Raw genomic sequence first — 27,034 nt, 5'->3', positions numbered from 1 at the left:
CATTTTGGGGTCTGCCTTGAGTAGAAGTAATTGTTTGTCCCGAACATAATTCGTAACTGGCTCAGTTTCCTTGTGTAATCTATATCGAATTTGTTCCTCGATCTGGAGTTGATCCAAGGACCCTGTAAATTCGTCTTTAATTTTTTGCCGTATGACCTCGTAAGAAACTTCTTGATTTTCTGTACCATCTTTCCAGATCTGGTACCATCGTAACGCTGGCCCGGCCAGAAGGGCTGTAAATAATTCCTGCTTACGGGCATTGTTCCATCCATTTAATATGGCAAGGCTATCCACTTTATCTAAAAATTTTGATACATCCTCCCCGGCTATCCCTTGAAATGGGATACCCTCTAAGATAGTTGGGGGAACAAACTGCGACTGAGCCATCGTTGCGAATTGTGTTTGGTCTAAATCTCTAATATCCTGATCTTGTTGCTCTAATTGTGGTTCACATTTCTGTTTTTCCAATAATTCTCGCTGAAGGCGTCTAGTTAAAATTGGGCTACGTTTAAATTTGGGGGTGGAACTTGCAGCTGGACTGCTGACATCTAAATTAAAACTTGTAGTCCCCCGTGCTATATCTAATAATTGATCTAATGTTTCGTCGAGTTCATCAGCAAGGTGAAAACTCGACATCTATCATGGCACAAGTAAATTCTTCTCCCCCCATAAATGCAAAAGCTTTAAGCCCTATGTATTTTCAAAATAAAATATGGCAAGGACATACTAACGAAACTAAATAAATTAGCAAAATATTAGGGTGGGTTTGAATTTAAAACCAAGTAACAAAATTTGGGGTGGGGTTAATTTAGACTGGCTAACAATTTCTTTTCATTTCTGAAAAAATGAAAAGACCCGCTAATCTCCACCACGTAACGAACCTTAAAGTTCGTGGGATCTTAAGACTATCTAGCAGGTTAACCAGTTAATCGATGTGGTGATGTAAACTACTCATCATTCATCCTCTTGATGAGACCACTCGTCATTGACATGACGAGTTATTGCTTGGCATGCGAAAGGTACAAATTACAGAAAGGAATTAAACTACTGAAAAGACAATGGACACTTGTTGTGTTTTGTGAACCGTTGAACCTGTATCATGGCTGGGTGTAGGATAATTACCTGTCTAACTGAAGTCTCTTAGCTGAATGACAATAGCGAAGTCCTCTGTAAGCTTGTCTCCTATTGGTTGACCAGAGCGTTGTAGTACTCCTCACCTACTGACTTGCTGACCACCTTCACTCTCTCCACTCAATCCCCAAAGTCAGTCACCTCCCAGCTTGTCTCACCTCTATATTCCCTGGCCATCGAGCTCTTCCTCGATGCCGAATCGCCGAATCGTGTGATTATCATAATTGCTACCATGCAAACCGCTGACTCTAAAACCAGAAGTGTTACCTGTTCCTGAATGCTCAGGAGGTTTGCATGGCACAACACAATGCATTTTAAACATGCCTAAGAGGCTTGAGACAGCTGAGAAAAACAAGTGAATGCCCTGGTCAACATGAAGCGTTCAGAGAGACTTAATAAAAATAAACATACAATCCTATGGACTGATACGCTATTTGTGGAACAGGAAAAAGCTTCGTCTATTGATGTAAATAAAGTTATTGATGAGTTTAAGAACATTGTACCTTTCGACAGACGTCTCTTGTTATAGATTACGTGTATTTTGATGTATTTGTTTGTAACATTTATGAACATTTTGTGTGTGTGTAATTTCTATGCAATTTGATTTTTTCTACTACATATATTCAGAAACTTTCAACACTGTCATTTAGTGAATTTATATTCCTTTACAAACATCAGTGCAGTTAAAGAGCCAAGTGATTGTGTTGCAAAATATGCTATTAAAAAGGTACAAGACCTCATTTTTTTCTTTGTGCACATCAAAATATAAAGTTCTACTACGCCTATGGTTACCCAATGAAAACAAAATAACATAAAAAAATCACACAAAAAAACTGCACATTGTCAAAATGAGGGGGGAAAGCTAATTGATCGTAGTGATAGTCAGCGGAGATACGTATTCATTATTACTTTTATCAGACTCCAGATCTGATAATTCACTTCCGCTTCCAACTTATTACAGTATATTTTTATATTTCAAGAATATTTTCACCAAAAAGCAGATTGGCAACTCTGATTCTCCCACCAGGTTCCTTACGGAAATACTTACGTAAACGGCGTCCCGTGGTCTCTGGGACCCACAGGTGTCTTTTGCTCCGAAACTGAAACACAGCTAGCGAAGTGGCGCCTGCAGGTTAAGTAATATTCGAAAATATGAAGCTACCGAAAAGGAGAGGGAAGTACATGATATTGCTTCAGAGAACGAGAGCGTTGTTCTAGGCCGCGGGTCATAGGGACCACGGCAGTTACTGGTTAAATAACAGACAAGTCTGAACTTGAATACAACGCCAAAGTATTGTCAATTCAATTTCATTGTTATACTTTGTAAAGTAATAATAATATTAACAATAAAGGTCTCTCTTACTGAAGAGCTATATATGAAATCTTACTCTGTCCCCCACGAGAAAAGGCCTTGCGGGTGCCCTTGAAAATAACATTACCTTCTTGTGTTCTAGTATTTCATAAATTGTTATTCGCGTTCTATAGATATAAAATTACCTTAAAGATACAATTTTTCTACAAGGCACTGCCACCAAACAGAGGATTTTGGGAGAAACGTGCTCTCCGCCTCTCTATACCCGGCGCCTACACCATTCCCAGTTTGCCTCCGGTGCAATGGAAACTGCTTTTAAGAGCGGACGACCGCCGCATCGAATTGATCACATTTTTTTCTCTATGAAAACTGTCATTAGCTTGCTACAAACAGCGAGCTGGATACACACGTAGCCTATTGTTTGTTCCCGGCAGATGCCGCTGATTAAACCCCCTTTTTTTTACTGTCCGGACCGGCTCCTGAGCCGTCCTTTTGCTTGTAATATTACAATTCTCTTTTTCCAACAACGGTTCGAAATGAGATTGTTTATTGGTGGATCGACCGGTGATAAAGTTATTTCGTTTCACAACTGTTTGATGTCTACCTTTTTTTTTGTACCCTCGTCCCCTTTTGCTATCTTCTCCCCCCACCCTTTCGCCTCCCACCGCCCCCTCCGACAAATCAATAAACCTTCGACTCGTTTCCATGACAACGCTCCGCGTGTGTTATCTTGGAGAAGGGAAAGGCATCCTTCCACGCATGTTCGTGTGGGCACACACGCAGGAAAATGCGTTGCTCTGCCGGAGTTTCTTGGAATTTTCGTTCCGGATAAATTATTGCATATTCTACGGTGGGGTTTGGGAGACGAAGATGCCGGGAGAATGCTTTGTGGTTGAGCAGAATCTCCTATGCTTAAAGAAAGGAGACACAATGCAACATATGCCATGCGCTCTCAGTATGTGGATTAAACTTCCTCAATTTGAAATGTTCTTCTTTGATGCAACTAATAACCATGGCTGTCACCAGAAATTTTTCTAGGATACGAGGTCAGGCCATTTATAAAGCTTGAATACTGGAAATAGGCCTAATAATAATAATAATTATTATTATTATTATTGTTATTATTAGAGGAAGGTACCTAAATATGGAATACCAATCTTTCTTTCTGCAAATTCAGCTCTCTATAGCGTATCACGCCGCAGGCTTGAGTCGAACCCAGGACCCCGAGCGTCATAAATTAATAAGCCAATCACGTCAAAAGGGGTCCCGGGGAAGAAGCTGGAAAGAGCATCCTTCAAACACATAACGCCCGTAACTTTCAGCGGATCTTAAAAAATCCGCTCATGCGAATTCTACAGGAACTCGCAGGGGAAATAAGCAACAGCTTTACGCTAAAAACGCCGTTATCGAGAGACGTGCTCCAGGCAACGGATTTAGCGATCAAAAGTTCAAATTCCGAATAAATAGTCCGCATGAGAAAAGCTCATTCTTAGTTGCCTTTAGATTTTCAGCGAATACAGTAATTGCTAGTGAGCTCCACAGTTGGCTATCTATTTTACATCGAATTAAGTCTTAATAACTGAGCTCCTAAATAGTTGAAGTAAAAAGGAAAGGAGAGAAATAAGAGCGAATGTGATAGTTTAGAAATCGGGGTTACGTTAGGGCAGTTTTGGGATAAACCGAGTACGTTCCCTAGTTGCGTTTTGTTACAGGTTAGGACCCCGTCGAAGCCAGGACCGCCAAGGACAAGATCTTCCAGCAGCGCTATGACTCTTCCTCACCCCCGCCTGTTCAGTCAAGTGAAGTATTTAAATTAAATGTGTGTGTGTTCTTCTTTCACGAGGCTAGCCCCCTAGCTGTTTGAGTGTTGACGTTGCTCTTCAGAGCTGTACCCATAGGCGCCGACTCCATGGGGCTTGAGGGGGGGGGGGCTGGAGCTTCCGAATGTCATCGATGTGGAGGCAGAGCCCCCCAAAAAATTTTGCTTAAAAGGATCTAATGTATTATTTTGCTTCTCTTGTAAAGTTTACTCTGAATTGTGCCACATGAACGTAATTTTAAATACACATTTTAAATTTTCTAGACCATCAACTTTGGGCGGCTGAGACCGCTAAACCATCAACTTTGGGGTGGCTGTGACCAGAGACAGCAAAACACATGACTTATTACTATATACTAAGTATATAATTATGGGTATTGTTAACATTTTTACTAAAAAGAGTTTCAAAAGAAGATGTGCATGAACTAGGAGAGTGGATGGGACGTTCGGGCTACAAATGGCTGTCACATGACATTCAGAACGAGATTACTGATATATTAGGGAGATCTGTTTTGCGCTCCGTGGTAGCAGATATTAAAAGTCGGGAATATTTTGCTATTATGGTTGACGAAACTTGTGACATATCTATCCGTGAACAATTGACATTTTGTATTCGAACTGTAAATGAAAATTTTAATATTTTTGAGGAATTCATGGGCTTTTACGAGATTCCGATCACTGAGGCCAAAACTTAAAAAAGGGAGGGAGTGAGTCATTCATTAATTTATTTCAGTGATCAGAGCCCCCCCCCCAATAATTTTGACAAGTCGGCTCCCCTGGCTGTACCCCCACTTACGATGAACCTCTCGCTGCCTATAAACTACTAATACAAGGCTCTCACATAGCCTATTTACGATCCCAAAATCTAAACAACATTGTGTTTAGACGATAGCAAATTTATGGACTGAGAAAAATATGGTACACTTTCATATGGAAACAACATTAAACACAAATCATCTCCAATAATCCACCAATACAAAAGAATGTCTCCCCCTGTTCGGCACATTTTTTGATAACAGGCTGAATATTAATGCACCACTATACATCTTGGCCATTATCTTCTGCTCCCACCTCCAGGTTACAGCGCCATATAGGAGAGACATTCCCATATTATTATATTATTATTATTGTGTCAACTTTTCAATTATCATTAACGTGATTATGATTAGTATAAAATAATGGCTATTATAAAGTAATAATAATAAGCCAATGTTACTGCAAATTTATTTTTAATAATAATAATTACTATTGTTGTATTCTTTGGGAGATTTTCCACTCGATTAACCAGATGAGTGAATATCTATCACAACTACTATTTTCCATTAAATTCTTACATTTCACACAGTCAGTGTACTGAAACGCTTAGATATTCTATTTTGTTATTAACTTTTACAAATTTCGTCCTAGAACAGCATTTAAAAGTTAGGGGGAAATGTTAGTTATGATGTTTGACCTCTCACATAAAACTCTGATTTCTGGGATCTTCAAAACTTATTTGGTTTAAACTGTATAATGTGCATAACCTGGTTCCTGCATTGTTTCGTTGTAAAGCAATTTTTAATTTGAATTCTGTTCGAATACTAACTTAACTTCTTGCTGTTATTTCCTATATAAATGGATGTGTGTGTGTGTGTTTGTTTGTTCTGGCATAACTCTCGAACACCTGGAGCGATTTCAACCAAACTTGGTACACATATCACTTACAATGTGGAAAGAAATACTGTGAGGGTAAGACACCCCTGGCACCCCTAGGGGTGGGGGTGGGAAGGGGTGACGTAAAAATAATCGAAATCGACCGATATTAAATTCCGCACAAATCAGCCGTGACTCTATGCATCCCGCACAACGATAGTGTTTCTCGGGTTGTCTAACATTCAGGTTGATATGAGTTTGTCTTGCAAAAATGACCGATATTAGTGTGGAATCCATCGTTTTCGGGGTTGCTAAGATGAATAGTGACACTCCCAATGCCGTTCAACTGCATGTTCATCACCTATCGGCATGGAGGGTGAGAGGGGGTGAAAAATGACCTACATTAGTGTCGAATCCATAGTTTTCGGAGTCGCTAAGCTAATTGGTGACATTCAGGATGAAATAAAATTACTTACATTTTACACTATAGTTAGAATTCATTATTTCCCTGTCTAATACAACATTGGGATAAATAAATACCCGGGCAACGCTGGGTAATCAGCTAGTTAACAATAAAGATAACAAGCATTCTGCTTTCTTGTAACTTGAAATGAACGATGCCAGTTTCCAGGGGGTAGGATCGAAGGACCTGTTCGACCCTCCCCTCCCGACGCTAATGCTAATAACTAATAATGCTGTTATTGAATAATAGCATTAAGAACTGACAAACAAGCATGCAATGTTAATTCGACATAATCCGTTGTCTAGCCTTTCTACTCCTTACATCTATTCTAACATGTTTTGAGGAAGGATCTGGTATGTACTGATCTTTTATGAAGACACCCAAATGTACTACACCCTGGACTGCATTTTGCAGACTAGCGAGGCTCTGGCGTCTGAACCCGCAGCCTGTACAATCCTCCGTGGGGCTAGTGCGATGTCATGCATGCATGTAGGAACAGCAGCAGAACAGTGGCACATACTAGAATTAAACTGGCACTCAACAAACGATTTTTTTTAACACAGATTCTATAATTGTAACTATTGGTATTATATTACTACCCTTACATTAGTTTTACTTAAATGCAACCTTATGTTAAAGTTTACATTTGTATTTTTTCCCTGTTTTTCTCGTCATATTTTTTTTACATTTGTCATTTTATTTTTATTTTTTTCTCCTTCACATTTGCATTACTTTACTATTACCAGTGGCGGCGATTGGGTTCCAAAACCGGGGCCACTCTAATCGCCGCCACTGACTATTACTATAATGTAATGAATATATTTGTAATGTATGTACATGTGAAGTCTTTATTTCTCTTTAGTTTTAGTCATTCTTTCTATCTGTATTAATGTGTCATTTTATTATATACAGGGTGATCAAAAAGAGAAAGAACCTTACGGGGAAATCTGGTTGATTATTATTTTTAATATATGTTTGCTTCTTAGGGTTGAGTAACAGCGAAAACTGCATTAAATTAGGCTGTAAACTGCATAAACAGCTAAATTGTTCACAATTTCAGTGTAAAATGGCCATCTGTGTTGTATCTGGAATATATTTAGTAAATAAATAAATAAATTGTTGCTGTAGAGAGTTGTTTTTGTTTTGTCTTGTTTCTGTGTTTTGTGTTATGTGTTTGACGTGCTTCAATCATGTTTCACTTCGTGTGTGGTGCTCAATGTCGCACAGTCGCATCTTCACAACATTCTTTTGTGACACACTTAACAGTGACCGATACACACAGTTGGTGCGAGAGTTTATTGACACCATACAGTCAGACAGGTTACAGCATACGTGGTATCAACAGGACAGTGCTACAGCCCATATCGCCAACAACGTAATGGCGTATTTGGTAAACTGTTTTCATGGACAAGTAATCTCTCTGGGGTTATGGCCAGCTCGGTCTCCAGATTTAGCACCACCCGACGGATTTGCAAGCAAATATTCAAAACAGTGTTAATGCGAAAAGGGGTCGTCCACCAGGCAAGGCACTAAGGGAGGTAACTTTGCGCTTACCAACTCAGTTAGTCCATAGTTGGTGAGGAAATCTTTGAATTATTCAAAGTTACAACAAAAAATCTTTAAAATAAGGTTGAAAGTCACTGTTGATTGTTTAAATTTCTAGACACTCACACAGAACATACGTAGGTGTGAACAGCCAAAGATTTGATTGATTGATTTAGTTTATTTTACTTCGCGTTTTGTGCCTCTTGGCTAATTTGCAAATATGGGGATGAGTGATGAAATTGATGAATGGACATTCACAAACAACCAAGCCCGAGCGGGATTCGAACCTGGGACCCTTGGCGTCACAGCGCGATGTGCTAACCACTCGGCCACAGGGTCCGGCGAACAGCCAAAGAAAATGCCTGAAAAACCCTTAATTTTTTGCTACAACGTGTCTCTTCTTTATGTTGTCACTACTATCTATATGTTCAGGGGTGGCGCCAAGGGTGAGGCAGAGGGTGGGTCAATGTGAATATCAAAATACATTTTTATTTTAAGATGTTAGCCACGTACACCTGAAAGTGTGGCCCTGCCACTGGCTATGTTTTTCTAGCGAAAATAACCCGACTATGTGTAAGAATTGTTGCTCAACAGCAAATGCACTCAGCTGCTTTATAAGTTATATTAGAATGGTTCGTTCTGATGTATGTAAGTTGGTCAGGAACATGGACGCACCGAGGGGAGGAGGTTATGGGGGTCAGACCGCCCCCCCCCCTTTTTGGGGCCATCATGTTATTCAGAAAATTACTCATTTGCATAATTTTACGATTTTATAATGGAAAATCTCACCCTTGTATCATTCTCAAATAACAAGAAACACTGTTTGGAACGGCACAGCAGCATTTATCAATCGTTGCAACCTTTTGTAGGACTTTCAATTCATCCCGTACCAAAGCTGTTACTTAAGAGTAAAAACCATATCAGTTCTTTTTGTTTGCTTTTCACATTTTACATTTGTTGAACCCCCGCCGCCATAGAAAATTTCTGGCTGCGCCTATGGTCAGAAACATACTGTATTCTTCCGCTTGGTCCCCGTTCATAGACGTCCGGAAGGGGTTGGTAAAGGGGGGGCATGCCCCTCTGGTAAATGAATGTCCACCTAAAAAGTATATATTTCACACATAATGTCATTTGTCACAGTAATTTATGTTAATTATTATAAGGGCGTTGAAGGAACATGATAATTTCAGACTGAAGCAGTGTTTTTTTTAGGAAGCATCACTATTAAGGGGGAAATATGCCTCCTTTGCCCCCCTGAAAAAAAAAATACCTTGCTTGCCTCTCCCTGGAAAAATCCTTATGACGCCCATGACCCCGTCTCTGAACGCGTCCCCCTATTCCCCACTAACGACGCCTGTGTTGAGTAGAAGTATCTAAGATTTTAGCTACGCATTGCTAATACTACCAATTGTTGGAATTCGTGCATACAATACAGACATAGTTGCTGATTTGATCTTGGATTCAGTATATCCTGTGTGTGCATGTTTTGATGAAAAACTATATATTTTTTAATCGAGAGAGATTAGATCTGTACCATTATGACGTAGAAGTTTCTTGTCGTGTCTGTACATGAACTATCTAAAAGCAAACAGAGGAAAAGGACACAGAAGAGTACTTCTTTGATTTACTTTCCCGTTCGTTATTTCCGTACGGAATATCGTCAATACAATCAAAGTCGACGAAAGCGCCGCGAAGCGGAGCTTCCGGGAACTATCGCATCACAGTATGAGGATGCGCATCGACCGATCCAAGTGAGCCGAACGCGTGGGGAGAGAAAAATCGAGAGGATGCCGTGAACAAGGCACGACAGAACCAACCTGTAACTTGCGTCCTCTGCAGTAGAAGGTAAGAAGAGCCATTCAATGTGTCAAGAGAGGCGCTGATGGAGACAGCCACAGCAACAACGGCCAAAGCACAGAGCACGCGGCTGTCAAACCATATGGCAGGGAGCCATTGTGAGGCCTGACAATGGGGCTGATGGCGGGTTAACAGAATTTCAATAAAAGTGTTTGAATAAGGGTGACAAGTGTAGCTATAGCCTATTCTCCGCGGTATAAGTCCATTCAATGGCGGAGGGTCGCTAAGCGGGGATTATAGTTCGTAATTGCCATTCATAGACTACCAAACATGGAGTTCAACAAACCCCGAACATTTGTCCCGCTGTTACAATTATCTTTTCATCGACCGTCAGGGAAGTGGAGGCGGGGTTCAGGAGGGGGCAGAGCAAGTAGGAGGGGGGGAGGACGAGGGACAACTCTTCCAGAATGAATCGATAAAATCCCCAGTCATGTTTTTACAATGCATGGATTCTCCCCATCTTACTCAAACATCAGATAAAAAAAACACACTTGACTCGGCTTGGCAAACATAAGCACACTCGGTCAGTGTTGTAGAACCACTTATGGATTCTTCTCTCTGATATGTAGACACAACAAGACTAAGGCAGCGAAAAAGCCGCGAAAAATAAATGCACAAGTTGAGAATGTGACAATATATTGACATGTGAAGATGGACTGGAATAAATGTACACTAACACACACATGAAATTTTCCGTGGACACTGTTCAAAATTTCAAACAATGAAACTCATCTTACCCGTGAAATATACTTTTAGTCTCTTATGATGCAAAATATTTTCCCTTCCTCAATCAAAAATATGGTTTTCTAGATTCAGTTAGTAAATGGAGATGATATATTTGGTGTTAAACATATATGTTAAGTACATATAATTATAATGAAAATATGTAACGATAAAAATAAAATTATCTCCACGGATAAAAGGAAAATATGTGTATATTTCCCAGCGGTGAAAATATTTAAAGAATTCAGACAAAAAACTACTTATTTGACGAAGCATATTTCTTAAATTTGTTGGAGTAGTCTTCGGACTGGGCAGTTTTTTTCCCCCAACTAACTCACTCAATTAGCTTGATATGTTGAAAACGATATAATTTCAATTTTTGTTTGTCGTTGTTTTACATGCTTCCTTATATACAATTAGTTTCAAGATTTGAAGGAGAATATGGTATTAAAATGATAGAATCATTCTGTAGAGACAACATATTCGCTCACGCTTTTAAAAGTGACTACAAATAATTCCATAAAACTTAGAAATTGCTATTTACAGATGCACAGCACCTACACATTTTCATTATTTCTAATGCGGTACAAACAAGTATGCGCGGGGGAAGGGGGGTTGATTATCGCGTCCAAGCTTAAAGAAAAGTAATAAATCTTCACTTTGAATAAGAGTACCATTGGGTTGTCGACTGTTAACGCCTAAAGTATAAATGTCAAGAATATTTATTTATTCAGAAGAGTATATCATCACCATCATTATCGTGGACATGCCACAGATTCTTCGTTCAGCAGTAATTAACACATTTATGGTTAGCTAAAAAAATGTTAATCTTAATTTTCATGTAGGTGGTTACTTTGAATTTTATTACCTCTATATTTTGTACAGCCTAGTTAATACAAATATATGGGGTTAATTATAATTTAATGAAAATTAATGTTATTTTTTTTAATGTAATGAATGAAGTATAGAAGAATTCTCTTGAATTTCACACATGTAGTGTCACCGGCAATGAAAATGAGACACCTGGATCCTGAAAGGTAAGAAGGCCAAACGAAGATTGAGGGATAACGTTGAGATGGACTTAATGGAAATCGGTAAGGATGGAAAAGCTTGGACTGATCATGCCCAGGATAGGGACAGGTGGAAGACTTGTGTTGCTGCAGCCATAAACCTTCGGGTTTAAGAAGGCTAGAGAGTTAGTTGGTTAATTAGGTTGGATCCTGAAATATTTGAATGGCAACTTCTACCACCGTCGTCGAGTTAGGCAACACACACAACACCTTGCGGGGAAGCGAGTATTTCAGGATATAATAGGTGTCCCATTTTTATTGGTGGTGACTGTACAACGCGTGTCTTACTAGAGTAAACTAATTAAAGCAACTTAGTTGTTTCTTAAACTAACGCAACTGTAACTCAGTTACTTTCTGAAATGAGTAACTGTAATCGAGTTACTTTTGCGGATCAAGAACTGTGGCCAGATTTGTGTATCCTTGGTGTGTGTGTAGCCATTCACTTCAGATTCATTTGTTGTCACTGATATTGACTTTTTTTACCAGGTAACAAGTTAACATAATAAAAAAGTTAGAGTGAGACGGCGCTAAATGCTGGCGCGGGGAACATCTTTATGGCAGTGACCCGCTGTTGTCGCGTTTACTACAGAGAGTTGGTTGAGTTGGTGTTTTAGGTCCACTTATGCACAGTAAGGCTAATCGGGACTGGACCTACAGTTTAAAGTGGCATCCGAACCAATATGTGCCTCCACCGGGTATCGAACCCTGGACCCCTTGATTACAAGGCTATCCTGGGAATGTCTGGAGCAAGGGCGCGCGGAAATGTTTTCGCGACAGTAGCGGTGAACGATCAAACGATCTAGCCGGGGCGCGTTTGATTCATTAGAATTTTTCGATATCCGATATGGAACATTCCAATGAAAATCAGAAACTACCAAATTAATTTAATGATGTTGGCCAGAGAAACTAAAATATTCCATTAAATCAAGTCGTTGTCAACTAATTTAAACCAAATTTTATATTTTGTCAAAAAACCTAGATGTAATCGATCTCTTTCTGATCTATGCTATAATTGATTTATAAATAATAAATTCCATGGTAAATATTAATTAACGTATAACGTTTAAAAAAATTGTACGCTATTTACGAGCGAAATTGTTGGGATTGGGTCATAGACTATTAAAAAACAAATTTACAAAGAGCACCGGGTCGTGTGCTCACGAAGGTTGAGAACCACTGCTGTTCGGCCTGTAACTGGTCACTGCCGGATCGAACTTCTGTTCTGGTTATCGAGTAACATATGACTAGGCCCTGGATGGTCACTGATGTGAAATTTAGTACCTTTCCTTATGAAATGAAAGGTATAAGAATACTTTACCTATAACTTCGCTTGTTCTTGCATTTAGCACATTTACAAATATACTGGTTTATCTGGATAAGGTGCTCAAATGCAGATTTGGTAGCAAATACGTAACTGGCAACCCCTCCCCTACCACGGTCAGTTTGATATCGCAGGAACTTCCCCCGAGGAAAACCGGTTTTCGAAGTGCCGTCCGTATCGCTTTTCACCTAAACGAGCCCGAAGGTAACAGCTAAGCACTTCCTGATCAATCAGTTGATCTGTGATATCAGCCTCTCGGCAACTAACAAAAGTACGTAGATCATATAATGGATAGATTAGGCTCATTTTATATTCTCCCATGTTATCTGATTTACCGCCGGTAAACAAACTTTTCTCATACACGCAGAATTTGTCTGAAACATTGAAGTTGTGGGGCTTCTGTTTTTGTTTTACTTCCATGTCTGCATTGTTTTTTTTATTTATATTAATACATAATAAACACATACAATATGGCGTTAAACCAAGCCATATTTTCAGAATACGCCCCTGCCAGACAACTTGATTTCTGTTTACAAGTTACCATGGTTTATCTTAATTTCATCATGTAATATTGCAATTTACAATTTCTACATAAAATACTTAATCTTGTAAATAACATACCTTTTCCGAATATTTTTTCAGGTTCAATTGATGGTACAATTCTTTTAATTGTGCTCAAAATTATTACTTGAACTTTCTAACCGCCTTTTTCACAGATCATACCTACAGATAATTCAACGCTCGTTTACAAATTGACTGAAGCGACACACACTGGCAATTCCATGGCCTCTTAGAGAATGTCCAATGATGTCCGAAAATTATGCATTAATTCTAGTAACTACAATTGAAGCACCGGGATAGTATATACATTTCATATATACAAGGGTCTTCAAGTCCGGGACTTTGGATTTGTCAGAATAACAGAACACACCCAAGTCAACTCAACTGCATGAAGCGCTAATGTTGCGTGCAAATGTGGAACATCGTAGTGTGATGAATTTTCTTGTGAAGAAGGCGTAAAAAACCGAGTGAAATCTACAGAAGATTTCAAGTCAAAAAGTAATGATAGTAACCACACTGCTGTTGGCTAACGAGTATTAGCAAAAAATATACGGTGAGGAGGGAACTCTTAGCCCCAGTAAGAATGGTCCAAACGATTTAAAGACAGTCAGTCGTACATCAGTGCAAGACGATCCCGGGCGAGGTGGCACAGAGCCCCGCCAGTGATGAATTCGGAGAGGAGGGGGAGGAATCCCCTCCGGAAATAGAAAAGTCTCCCTGAAAATTTCAATAACCTGCCAGAGCATTCGGACAATAACTATGAAATTTGGCAATCATGTTCACTTTGGCTTTCTTGCATTCAGTTTAATTTAAAGTAGAACGTACTTTTTCTGTTTTTTTCGTAATAATTAGCATTGATTCAGCCTTCTTTATAATAATTAAACGTCAAAATCAGTGCCGGATCTACAAATCTTGCCCCCCCCGCAAAATATTACCAAAGGCCCCCTCTACCTACCTAGCTTTATGCACACACACACACACCAACACTATATATATATATATATATATATATATATATATATATATATTTATATCGTATATATAATATTTATATATATGCATACACATAGACGTATATAATGTCTCTGTGTGTGTAATTCTTGATCTCAAGGACCTAGAGGGTGATTCAAAAGTCCCTTAACACCCCCTATAAAAAGTAAAGGAGTTAGGTTGGGTACAATTGGTCATGATGGAAACAGGTTAGGCTCAAGGGGAACCACATTGGTGGCCGCCATATTGAATTCAACTCAAACTTTTTAAATGGGAAGGGGGTGATATGACACTGTTTTCACACACCTGGAAAATGATACATTTCTTACAATCATGCAGTCTTAACTTTTTCCTGATTAAAATACGTTGAAGAAACCTTCACCACTGCATTTCTCATGAATTCTAGCCTGATTTGATTCTAGTCTGACTGCCACGTGGGAAACTAGGAGTGGGTGATCTAAGGTCGAAATTTTTCTGGCTCCAGGGCACACCCAGCCTCAAATCAAATGGTACCGTGGGGGAGAAGGCGGCTGCAGCATGGTGCTAATCACATCACCTCCAAGATAGCTGACATCGAAAATATGTGGGGCCCACATACCCTAAATATGCCTTCATGGTACGGTGCTATATGCACAGGGAACTTTACCTTTACCTATAGGTTATATATTGTATTCGTTCCTGTACCCCTGAGTACCTACGTTTATTTCTTCCACATGCATGTACGAACCTTCAACTATGTCAATGGTTGAGGGGTCCCTAAAGGCTTACCTGTCTCCCAACATTATACAGTACTAACGTTACACATTCATTGCCATGAAAAGCCTTCATTCTCTGATGAATGGGGGACACATTTTCTGCAGTTAGAAACTCAGTCACCACACGCAGTTTCAGGTGCACCGACATAGTATGGTTACATGCTGCCATTTTCCTCGCTCTAGTTCAGCAATCCCTGGTGATAGAAGTTTGAAACTTGGAATGAAGAAAGGGGAAAGTCTGAAGAGTACAATCCATGGTTGCTCAAAATCCAAAATGTCTTTACACCGTCACAAAAAAATAGCAGGCATTACTTTTCAGCCTGCCCTCGTAATATACCTTTATACACCTACAGAGTGAAAATTGTCTACAGTTCTGAATCCAGTAGGATGCTTGGCAATTCTTGAACTTTAACCATTAATATTAGCATTTAAAATGTAACTTCCCACCAAATATTTTCAAGGGAGCCCCAAGGTTTATCATATTCAAATAAGAGCTAAGGTAAATTTTCCACACTGTCCACACCTGTTATGTGTTAACAATTTTTTCTCGATTTTTAGCTATATTGTGACAAGGTAGTTGATTTTTCTTTTAACCATTAAACACTTCAAAGGGGTCCAAAAACTTAATAGGAGGTGGGGTCCATGGGGCAATTATTCCCCTTGACCTAAAATTTAAAAAATTAACTGCACTTGATTTTAATATTGGCAATCCTAAAGTGTAACTGTTATGTGCTGATTGCAATTGAGGGATATGTGAACTACAAGTACATGTTACATTTGTCTCATATGGTGTTTCACTAATGATATTATGGTATTTTGTTTCATATGTAGTGCATGATGGTTCAGCTAGTGCTGTACATCTCAGTCATTGTAGCTGCTCTTGGCATCCACAATGTGGATTCCCATTTGAGAGGACCACATCATCCACGCAGTGAGCCAATTTCCTCACATCACCATTATCGTCCTCATCGACCTTCTCCAGATGATCTGGGACAACCAACAAAACTTACCCAAGACACTCGCTTGCTTCAAGATACTGAGTGAGTGCATCATTCAATGTCATAAAATTAATTCAAGTGTAATCCTTTAATTTAAGCAAGAATAACTGAAATATTGTGGTGATCCATATGAGTAACATTGCTTAACATTATTACATCAAACATGTGGAGTGGGATTATTAATAGCTCGTTACAATGTTAAGTTATAAACAACTTAAGAGGAACCATGATTACATGTGATATATATACTAGCTTCAGATTTCCTTACCTCACATGTCCTTCTCATCATAATCTTCTTATCACACCTTTGGCTTGAAACAAAATTACAGTCGAGTCCCGATAATTCAAGGTGGATGGGACCAAGACTACCTCAAATTACAAATACTGTAAGGAATAACCTAGGGACAATCAGAACAGAGAAAAAAACAATATAAAAAACTACAATATGTGAAAAATAGAATATACAATATTATTAAGAATTGAATTTATACTTAAGAAATGTCAAGTGTCTTCTGCTTCAGGGTGTTGCATCATCCCCGTTCACAAACCCTCTTTTCTGAGCACTTATCAGAAGCACACTTGGTTTTATTCTTGCCTCATTAAAGGGCATTAGGGACAAGAGGTAGTGTTTCCTTCATGGAGCTGAAAGATTTGAATGAATACAAGATCTACATGGTCTTTTGCTGAACGGAAGCTAGAATTTCGCATGGGTATTTGTGATTGATTGTTCTTTAGGGAATGTTACTTTTTTATTACTCTATGAACACATTGCATAACAGAATCACATAAAAGCACGTAGATGGAAAGGAGAAAGGTTGAAGAATGAAGTGAAAAGAAATACCCACTCTAGAATACAGTGGAGGTTCTGTTCAGTATTGTAGCTCATTTCTACAGAATTTATATAAATGTGTATATACTTTACATGAAACTGTACCTCACATCTCTCACATATCATTGCTGATGCAGAGTAACTTTTAAAGAATCAATATTGTTCCCGTTAACTGAAAAGGTGGTGAACAGAAGGGTTCCTGTGAAAGGATGTGAAAAAGTAGTGAACAGGGATTGAACCCTCTTGTCACTATTTAGGTGCTCATGTGCACTCAAAGCCTGTGGAAAATCAGCACTTCAGTAGCAGCCAACACAATCCAGCACTTTGCAGTTTGGCAGAAGGCTAAACCACATTCTTAGCTGAGATTCTGATCATATGCAATACCTTGGTTCCGGTTACTCAGTAATGCAACTTTGTGTATTAACCCTCTGATTCTTGATTTGGATAGCATCTGAAAGAAAAAAATGGTGATCTTATTTTATGTAAATGTTACAACTATTAGGCATAAAAGACTTATTTCAAACCTATCAATTTTTAATGCAAATTTATTTATTTCTCACCTATAAATCTTTAATGTAAGAGTAATATCATAAATTCTATTATTAACACATTAATACTACATCATTTTAGAATTACAAAATTAATGCAAAACCTTCCTTACAGACACATTCGAGAAGATCTTGGTGAAATGATGTCAGCAGAAAAAACAAAAAATATGTCTCCAGATGAATTGGAGTTTCATTACTTCAAGTAAGTACACAATATCGTTATTTACTTATTCAAGTTTTCAGTACTTCTAAAAAGTATATTTAGAATTGATTGATTAGCATCTATTCGACTTTGTTAAAACTTCATATCTGGATGGCAAAAACAAATTTTTTAGTGGAAAAAGGAGGAAGAGAATGGTGAAGTAATATGAAAAATATATGTGACAGATGATCCACACAGTAATATTTTTTTCATAATTTACTCCTTTCAATTTCCTTTTTGCCCGTTTTGCTTCAAACCATTATAGATTTAAAATATTTGGCACATTAGAGTCTCTGGTCTATATTGTACTTTCAACTTCTGGATGGATTTTTTTAAACATCCTGTATTTCAAATAATCAATCTTGCAATAAGGAAAGCTACAATGAATGGAAGCACAATTAGTTCCTAAGCCATCACAGCAAACCTGAACATTAATAGATTTACATACCTTTAATTTCCAGAAATTATGACCTTCGAAAGGAAAAATTGAAAGAATCATTTTTAGCTTAATTAAATTGCGATATTGATGAAAATAATAATTTCCTGTATTTTTATCTCGAGGGAATTTTAAAAAGAGTAAATTGGATATATGTATGAATATTCCATTCCCCAGAAAAGAATCTTCTGGAGCAAGCAAGCAATTCCAGGCAGGAAATGAGAGGAGAAAGCCACAAGAACATTTCAAAGCCTTAACTGGAAGTGGTTTCCAGGTAATCCCAAGAACAGGAGATGAAGCTCAAGATATTTCAGGATATGAAGGCTTGCCACAGGAAATCCCTTCCCAACAGCTGGCTCTCTTTCAATTTTTTAAACAACACTTTTATGTGCCTTGTGTAATTTTTACTCCAATCTATTTTAACTACAATTTCTCTGAGAAGGAAACCATTTCATTTTCCCCCCCATAGCAAGCTGTTAAACGAAAAATGGCAATTTTTATTAGAACATGATATAATAATTAAAACCTTTGCGCAGTAGTGCTTTTAAATTTTCTCAATCCAACTTGTATTGATTTGATACGGCAATGCACAGCATTCCAAGGTAATTGAAAGTTTGGGCACCAGGTGGCACTTGGTGTGCATGCTTTTCCTCTTTAACCTAGAGATTAAGTATGCTGCTTACAAGCAAAGAGTCTTTGGTTCAATTCTTGTTTGAGTTCAGTTGTTTCTGTTTGTAATACAAACTGTTGTTTTGGCATGTGCATTTATAGTTAGAATGCAATATCTAAGACACATTTGAGAATGAAAACAACAAACTCACTATTGCAGGGTATTCTCCCTAAGTTAATAAATTAGCTATTATGAGAATGAGAGCACTACTACATTGGAAAATTGAAACTAATTTCATTAACCCTCGCATATACAGGAAAAAAGATTGAAACAAAACACATTCAACTTCTTTATCTTCCTATAACTTTCTTCCAATTCCAAATGTTTCAAGGTTTATGAAGCATTCAATGCAGTGGCGGAGTGTCACCTTTCCAACAGTGTAAACCTAGTATCAGTAATTTATCGACATCCCCTAAAATTTTTCACAAAAGCCTAATTTATTGTCATTTTGGCTCTAAACTTACCATTATATCCCTTCCCCTAAACTTGAACTGATATCCCCTCAGATGGAAAATTTTGGCTAAGCCTCCACCTAGCATGATGAAGGTTATTCCCTATTGTACAAATTACTGGATTTTTGGGCACGCATAGTCAGCGATTTATCCACACACATGACTTAAGTCAAACATCAATAAGAAGAAGACAGCATCTGCTTCTGTATTAGAACAATTCCATTCCTTAATATGCACATTGCACCAGAGTAAAAAAAGAGAATGAAATTAGTGAGGGACAATTTGTCTGATAATCTTACCCACTGATTGTAGTGCAAACAACTAATGTCCAAAAACCAACAAGAATTATTGGATTGCAAAGTAAAATATATAATTTCATAATTTTCATGGCAATTTCCTTTACTCTACTTTTAGGAAAGAATGGACAATTGAAGATATAAGTTGTGTGTTATACTTACAAGAAATAGAATGGAATTTCAAGAACTTCTCTGTGTTTGTATGTGAAACTCAAGTGAATTAAGTTGTAAGCACATAGTCACCACTAACCTCAAGTTAATATTGAGAATCACTGCTTGCAGGTTGCATGACTTTGACAACAACACAAAGCTTGATGGCCTTGAGATTCTTCAAGCAATTAATCATATTGTGCACTGGAATGAACAAGAGGGAAAAGAGATGCCCCGTGATGATGTTCTCCTACCTGGTACCGTAACAGAGCAAGAGAAGGATGAAAATGATTTTGATTACTTTATAGGTAAGTATTTGACAATAAGGCTCAGCTTGACCTTTGGCCGACACCAGAGCAGCTTCTTTCACGTTTTCATCTCCTTGCAAAAAATCGTTATGATATTCCAAAATCTGAAAAATTACATTGGCTTAGAATTCTGTCTAGGACATAGTTTCTCAACCTATGGGGCGAGACTCACTGTTGGGTCCCGAGGGGGCATTTGGTGTGTCGCAAAGTCCAGCTCGAAAATTTATTCACTGTGTCTTAAAAACCTATTTCATTTAAATTACTAAGATCAATAGCGAAGCGTGACATTTTTGCGTAGTCATCGCAAGATTTGTCAAACGTCAGTGCCAATCTCTCAACGGAGAGGAGGGCACAATATTTCTCTGCGATAAACGCCAAGGTCACTGCCAATTCAATGTAAAAGCTCATACCATAGACCCAGGTGCGGCTCGTGCATAATTTTCCTGGGGGTTCACCACAATTATGTAAAGTGGACTTATCTAAACCTTTTGAGACACTACACGCTTTGGTTCGTAGAGATAGTACTGGGAAAATTATCAAATTTTGGCCGGTAGATTACTGACAAAGTTAATTTGCTTTATGTTCAGATAACAGTGACAGCACCAAGGAGTGTGTGTGTGTGTGTAGGGGGCGATCATTTTAATTTAAGATTTTTGTATGGTATTGTATTTAGGGGTATCTCAATTCAGAAAATATTCTCGCCTCAATTTTGCCTTTTCCACTCTTGCCAACTCTTTTCTGGTCCCACCACTGTCAAATAGACTATATTATTGGAACTGGATCCTGAACCTACAGTTAAAAATACAAATCTCTGCCTGTTAAAATGAGTATGTATCAATAATCGAACCCAAGACCCCTTTATTACAAGATAATTCATATATAACTATTCGAAAGTATATCGCTAAATCAAAGCGATTCTATTCTATTCTATGCAATATGTTAACTTCGCACACAGCAACAACTACACTCCTTCCAATACACAATCCACCTCCCTCCACTCAACGTATCACCACGCCAAATATATTTCAATCACCAGCCACGCACTTCAAAACAAACTAACAAGTATGGAGGCAATGACACGTAACAAAGTCAATCGCGCGCGTCCCCTCGAACACCCTCTCCTTACAGCTGTACTCTCGTTCTAGAGTATAACTGATCGCACGAAACCCAAACAACTTTTTGGTCGTCTTCTGACGTAAGTGCGAAATGCCTTCATCGTTAGGTTAGGCTTAAATAAATAGTAAATACTACATTTTTGGTCAAGCACGGTAAAGAAACCGAAAATTGCAGTGTATATATTCTAAGACAACTAAACCTAAAAAGCCTTACATGTCAACGAAAGCATTTAGTCTGACGTAAGAAGACCAAAAGGTTGTTTAAGTCTTGTCCGATAAGCGACCCCTTGCCCTCGCGCTATTTTTGACTTTTCGGCTCCTTCCACCTGAAGTGTTTCCATCTTAAGGAAGAAAACTCTGAATGTGTAGGCAAGTTGTTTTCTATCATATTTATCTTATTTGTCCCATCATCTTTACATCTAGCTTTCGTTTTGGGTCACCTCTACATTTATATTACACCCTCTTCATTAATCTAATAAGTCTTGTAAAATATAAGTAATACAAAGAGAATGCCAAATAAATTCAAATTGAAATACACAGAGCAACACTGGAAGAGAGAAGAGCGTGGTTCACTCCAGCTCGCTGGTGATCCTACGATCTGCGCATGTCCGTTTTGACGAGACGACCTTCCTGAAGTCTCAGACTGCATGTATTTTCGCCATATGTACGCGTCGAGCTTCTGCTAGCCGTCCAATGCTTTAGCATGGTAGGGGTTGCCTTGCGGAGGTTCAGCGGAGACTTTGCACGAAACGGAACTAGAGGGGAGCTGAGTGGCTCAGGCCCGCGGTTTCTCCTTCTCACTAAGAGAATTTGGCACTCTACGCTTATGAACATCTCAGTTATTGTTTATTTTGTATATTACTGGGGGTTCACTGCACATTTGCGCTATACAGCCAACCGTGCCTGCATAGACCTCAGGACTACAAAAGACACATAATTCTATCCGATACAACGAGAATTATTAAATATGATGGAAACTGAAATGCAAACACCTCAATTGTCGCGTTTAAAGGTAAGAAGAACCTTTATGGTTCGCCGCCAATTGTTGTTTTGATAATGAAAAGCATATTCATATCGTTCAATGCGTGCTTTTCCTCTTAACAAGTGGAAATAGCAGACATTCGAGTGGTGTGCCCAGGATTTTCAAAGAGGGGGGAGGTTACGTGTACTTTTAAGTAGTCATTCCTGAAGTCCTCATTTTGCCATCTTTTCCTGTCTTTTCTCTCTTCTTTTTTTTCAAAGAATATTGAGCCTAAGCAGAATTATTATCCTCACCATCCCTCCTTGAGCATGCCACTGGACACTCGGAAGAACTTGATGACTCCAGACAAACCCTGCCGTGGCTGTAAACATGGGGATGGGGCTGAAAAAAGGGCTTGTTATGACCCAGACCTTCAAGAGTGGGGAAAGTACAGGTCGTTGAACCTGTCTGCCTGTTCGGAAGCGTTTGGTTGTTCTCAGCACTGGCAGAGACCAGAGATTTTCGCACCATTCTGTGATGAGCTGGGCCGACGAACACCATTGCCTTCAATAGGAAACTTGGCGGGAGGGGTAGTACTGGGGTCTCATTTCGATGTGCTAAAATTAGCAAATATCTTGCATATTTCGAGCTGTTTCATGCTGTTGCTTGGCTTATTTCGCACAAATATGCGAGTATTCTGACTTATTATTTTTACTGCTTCTCTAAAATGCAATATTTTCATTATTTTGCTTGGTCATCGCCGCATCTCCTGATGACCAGTCTAAGATATATTGTTTTAACAATTTAAATTCAACCCGTGTTGTATGTAGTCTAAACTATACATTTCTGTTATTTGTGCTCTACCATTGCCTTTTACTGGTATATCTCTGATGTTAAACTCAAGGGAATTGGATATCTGTCATTTTCATTTTGGTCGCAGCAATGAGTTCTTAATTATCTGTGTGTCAGTGTCACACGTATGTCGACTTAAGGTGTTGCTTGATATTTCTGATAGTCTGCATATGTGTGTGTGTGTGTGTGTGTGTGTGTGTGTGTGTGTATGCGGTTGCCAACAGGTGTCAACTGGCATCATTTCACATTCCTATCGAAACTGCTTGGATTACAAAGCTAAACGCATTTTCTTTTTCAATTCCAGCATGTGTATTTAGTTAGATGTTAGACTAGAGTAAATTAGTCTATTAAATTACATATTTACTTTTCTATAATGAAGTATGTGTAATTTGTTTAAGCAAGCGTAAAAGAGGGCTTCTTAAAGTACTCGATGTTAGCAAAAATACGATTATAAACTGGGTGCACATCCCTACAAGTAATTCTGCTGGCACCCATGCAGTGTACGAGTAATATCCTTCAAGGTGGGTCCAGGACTGAAAAAGGTTTAGGACCACCGGTCTAGAATATTCATGTGAATCTTCGTGAGATTTACTTTCGCTGTTGTCCAGATATTATCAATAGTTTAATAGACTTAGGAAGCCATAATAAGGTACAGAGATGGGCTCATTGGGGTCCGCCTCAACAGTGAAATGTTTACAGAAACAAAAGTATATCTTATTTATCGGGGGCGGCGATTGGGTCCTAAAACTGGGGGGCCAAGACAGTATATTTCCCTTTGCAGATAAGGTTTAGCATAGTGTGGGAGCAAAAGTGGCGAAAAGTGGGGCCACTGTCTTTATAGATTTTTGGGCGCTGATTCCCAAATTACATTTGTATTGTTTATTGGCTCATGTTTTCATATTATGCAGGGGAATTACCAGTGATGGGTCTCACATGGAACAAACCATTTCATAAATTCCATGAACTCTTATTCAATTTACATTTTGAATGAATTGAATATCTGCTTTCATTGGTGAATTATGACTTCTTTTTGTGTTAAGTCCCTTTTTACATGCTGTATTAACCTACTGTCATGTGATATGAAGTATCTCAAACTGAGACTATTGAAGTTAACCATCAAACGTCAACATTCAATATATGTCTAACCACAGTAATATAATAACTAAAAATCTTTGCAAATTATACATGTACATTCATATTTGATTGTATTATATTTGCTATTTCTACTTTCATTATTTTTCACCCTACTTTCACCTTTTGGGTCAATCACAACAATGAGAATGATTGATAAAATGGATTGAGTGGATGAGGAGACCATCCTCTAGCAGGATTCGAACCTTTGACCTCTGACAATGATTGTATTCATAACTGTTGACAAATACATGTGAAATGAAAGTCAAATTGATGATGAGAAATAAATATTTTTCAACTAGTACAAGTACAAAACATATGCTAATGAAAATTCAAGGTGATTTGTTTCCTTAGATTAAAACTCTTTTTTTCCAGAGCTAATTGATAAAGTTCTTGAAGAAGACGATTTGGATAATGACGGTTACCTCAGCTACATTGAGTATGTTATTGGAAGTAGGAAAGACAAAAGGAAACCCAAGAATCCATCGCCTAACTAATTTTAAAAACTATAATTGTTAATGTCAATTAAATGTTCTGGTTTTCAAGTGATTATTTTGTCAATGAAAACTGTTACAAGTGCCAAACTGAAACAGCACAAAATTAAAGGCAATGCCAAATTTTTTTATGGAAAAAAATATATTTACCATGGTAAAATGTATTTGATAAATTAAACACAAATCTTACAATTTATTTATTCTCAAAGATAAAAAGTTGAAGCTTGAGTCTCCTGCACAAAACCAGATACTGAAAAATAATTTTCTCTCTACAAGTAGATTTGAAAGAGATATCCATGTCTCCAGTTCTCTGTTTATCACCAGTAATTATAATCCAAAGGTTTAACGAAGTTCAACTGATATTGTATTTCATTTAAGTCTTTATCACATGTGACATGTTCAACAAAGACTTGCATATATATTTCTTTCTACATAAAAAAGCTACATATGGTAACCAAAATGAAATCACAGTATACATTCGACTTTCTTCTGAGAGATATAACAGTTCGGAACCATTGCATATCACATGACCTTAACAAAATTCTGTGGAAGCATCTGTTTGTGCTTGTCTTTCTGTCTAGTCATAGATATTGTGCAGTGTGCAGCATTGAAATTCTATTTATGGGAAAATAAATTTGGAATATTACAAAATGATGATGTACGTGTATGATGTGATATCACATCATACAGCACAGTAGTGATTAAAATAATTTTGGGAAGAATATAAACAGTTGAGAAATAGGCAGGTTTGGGTTGTAAACATCATAGCACTAGTTTTCACATGGTGCGGAAAGTCACTACCTTAGTAACTGAATGCAATATTGGCATGGTTCCACACCCTCCATACAGTCCTGATTTAGCCTGCTGTGATTTAATTTTTTAGCAAACTCTCAAAAAATAAGTTCCGAAGGTGGAGATTTAAGTTATCACAAGGGGTAAGCGAATCTGTGAAGGTGGTTCTGAAATGGATGCCAAAAGATGGCTTCTTTGAGAAGTGGCAACAATGTTTAGACAGTTGCATTTCCTTGGGGGGAGTTTACTTAGAAGAGGTACATAGCTCTATTTAGTTTAGGTTAATACACATGCTTTTATAAATTTCTGTACAAGTCTTTCTCAAACAGACCTTGTACAATACATAATAATGCTACAGCATGTGACATATTTCATATTATAATATTTATTAAAGCTGTTTATTTAACATTCAAAAATACAAATTTTTAAGTAGAATGACTGCTATTGTAGTCACAGATATTCCTTGATTATAACAGCAACACTGAAAAACATTCCAGTTATTATGCAACAATTTATTAACCCGCGCTCACTTTAAATTTTGATGAAGTGGCATTTTAACAGTATTTAAAATATTGGCCTGTGGTGCTCTTTAGCTGACTTTTAGAGTTTTCTGAGCAACCTGCTCACATTTTTATGAGATGATGTAAACGGCATTATTAGAGAGACCATTGTTGTGGAAATAGTGTTGTCAGAGTAAGCGCAGAGCTCACACGCAACCAATAATGTTATATATTTTTTATTTACATTTTTGCATTATTTAGTCAATAGGTCTACCCTGTTTCTAGTGCATTTTTGTACCCATATGTTATTGCCGTGTTAATAGTTAACGCTGAGACTTGTTGGCTTTGACGATGTATACTACGCTGTTTGAAAACAAATAAACATTTTGAAACAAAAATGAAATGAATAAGAAGGGTTATAATAAACAGATCATTACAAGTACAAAAAAATACATTTAAAAAAAATTAAAATATGGTGAAATATGCCTTAAAAGGAAGGGTGAGCACGGTGCTCACGGTTCCAATTGCTTTATGATTTTCTTTTTCAAATTCTCCTAGCAAAAATACTAATTATCGTAGAATTTTGGAAATCATTGTCACGCGAAATTTGAACCTTCCCTAAAGTAACGAGCACTGTTTGGATTTCAAAAATTACTTATGTTGAAAAGAAAAACTTAAAAATTAAACAAAGATTAAAACTTCAGTATTATTTTCCTGTAGTTTACGGTTATTACAAGCATAAGAAAACAGTTTTTTCTTTGTGACGTTTCAGGAGAACACACGCTCCTTTCATCAGACATTTATTTTCATTTTGACTAAAGATACAGTTATAACAATGGTTAGTAATTTTTAAACAAAAAGAATCTGTTATATAATGGATGTTGTCAATGTTACATTGTTGTAATATAAACCGTAAACTACAGGAAAATAATTCTATCATGCAAGCAATGCGTACATACAAGAAAAACTAAAACTTCAGTAACCACCAAACGTCTGAAATTCCTTTATTTTCTTCTTTATCACATTGGTACTTACGTATTCTGCATTGCTAAGGATTCCTGAAGGTGGCATTTAGTTTTTTCACGACAACAATTTCAATTTTCAACATATCGAGTAATTAT

The 27,034-nt window shown here is 37.8% G+C and overlaps 1 protein-coding gene across 2 annotated transcripts; it reads left to right on the top strand.

Annotated features, from left to right (window-relative positions):
* The first annotated feature begins 9,641 nt into the window (after positions 1-9,641).
* LOC145980553 (lymphotoxin beta receptor inhibitor) lies at positions 9,642-25,894 on the top strand. 2 transcript variants are annotated; one of them, XM_083113577.1, is made up of 5 exons: positions 9,642-9,747; positions 16,011-16,219; positions 17,670-17,756; positions 19,893-20,068; positions 24,503-25,894. In XM_083113577.1, the coding sequence occupies exons 2-5, from the start codon at positions 16,014-16,016 to the stop codon at positions 24,622-24,624; spliced, it is 591 nt and encodes a 196-aa protein (XP_082969703.1). In that variant the 5' UTR covers positions 9,642-9,747; positions 16,011-16,013; the 3' UTR covers positions 24,625-25,894. The 2 variants fall into 2 exon arrangements, with proteins under 2 accessions (XP_082969703.1, XP_082969704.1); XM_083113578.1 differs by lacking the exon at positions 9,642-9,747 and adding an exon at positions 13,934-13,987.
* The last annotated feature ends 1,140 nt before the right edge of the window (positions 25,895-27,034 follow it).

Source organism: Lepisma saccharinum, chromosome 28 (assembly GCF_977018435.1).
Source record: "Lepisma saccharinum chromosome 28, izLepSacc3.1, whole genome shotgun sequence".
NCBI classification, from domain to species: Eukaryota; Metazoa; Arthropoda; class Insecta; order Zygentoma; family Lepismatidae; genus Lepisma; species Lepisma saccharinum.
This window is presented reverse-complemented; position numbering and strand designations above follow the sequence as displayed.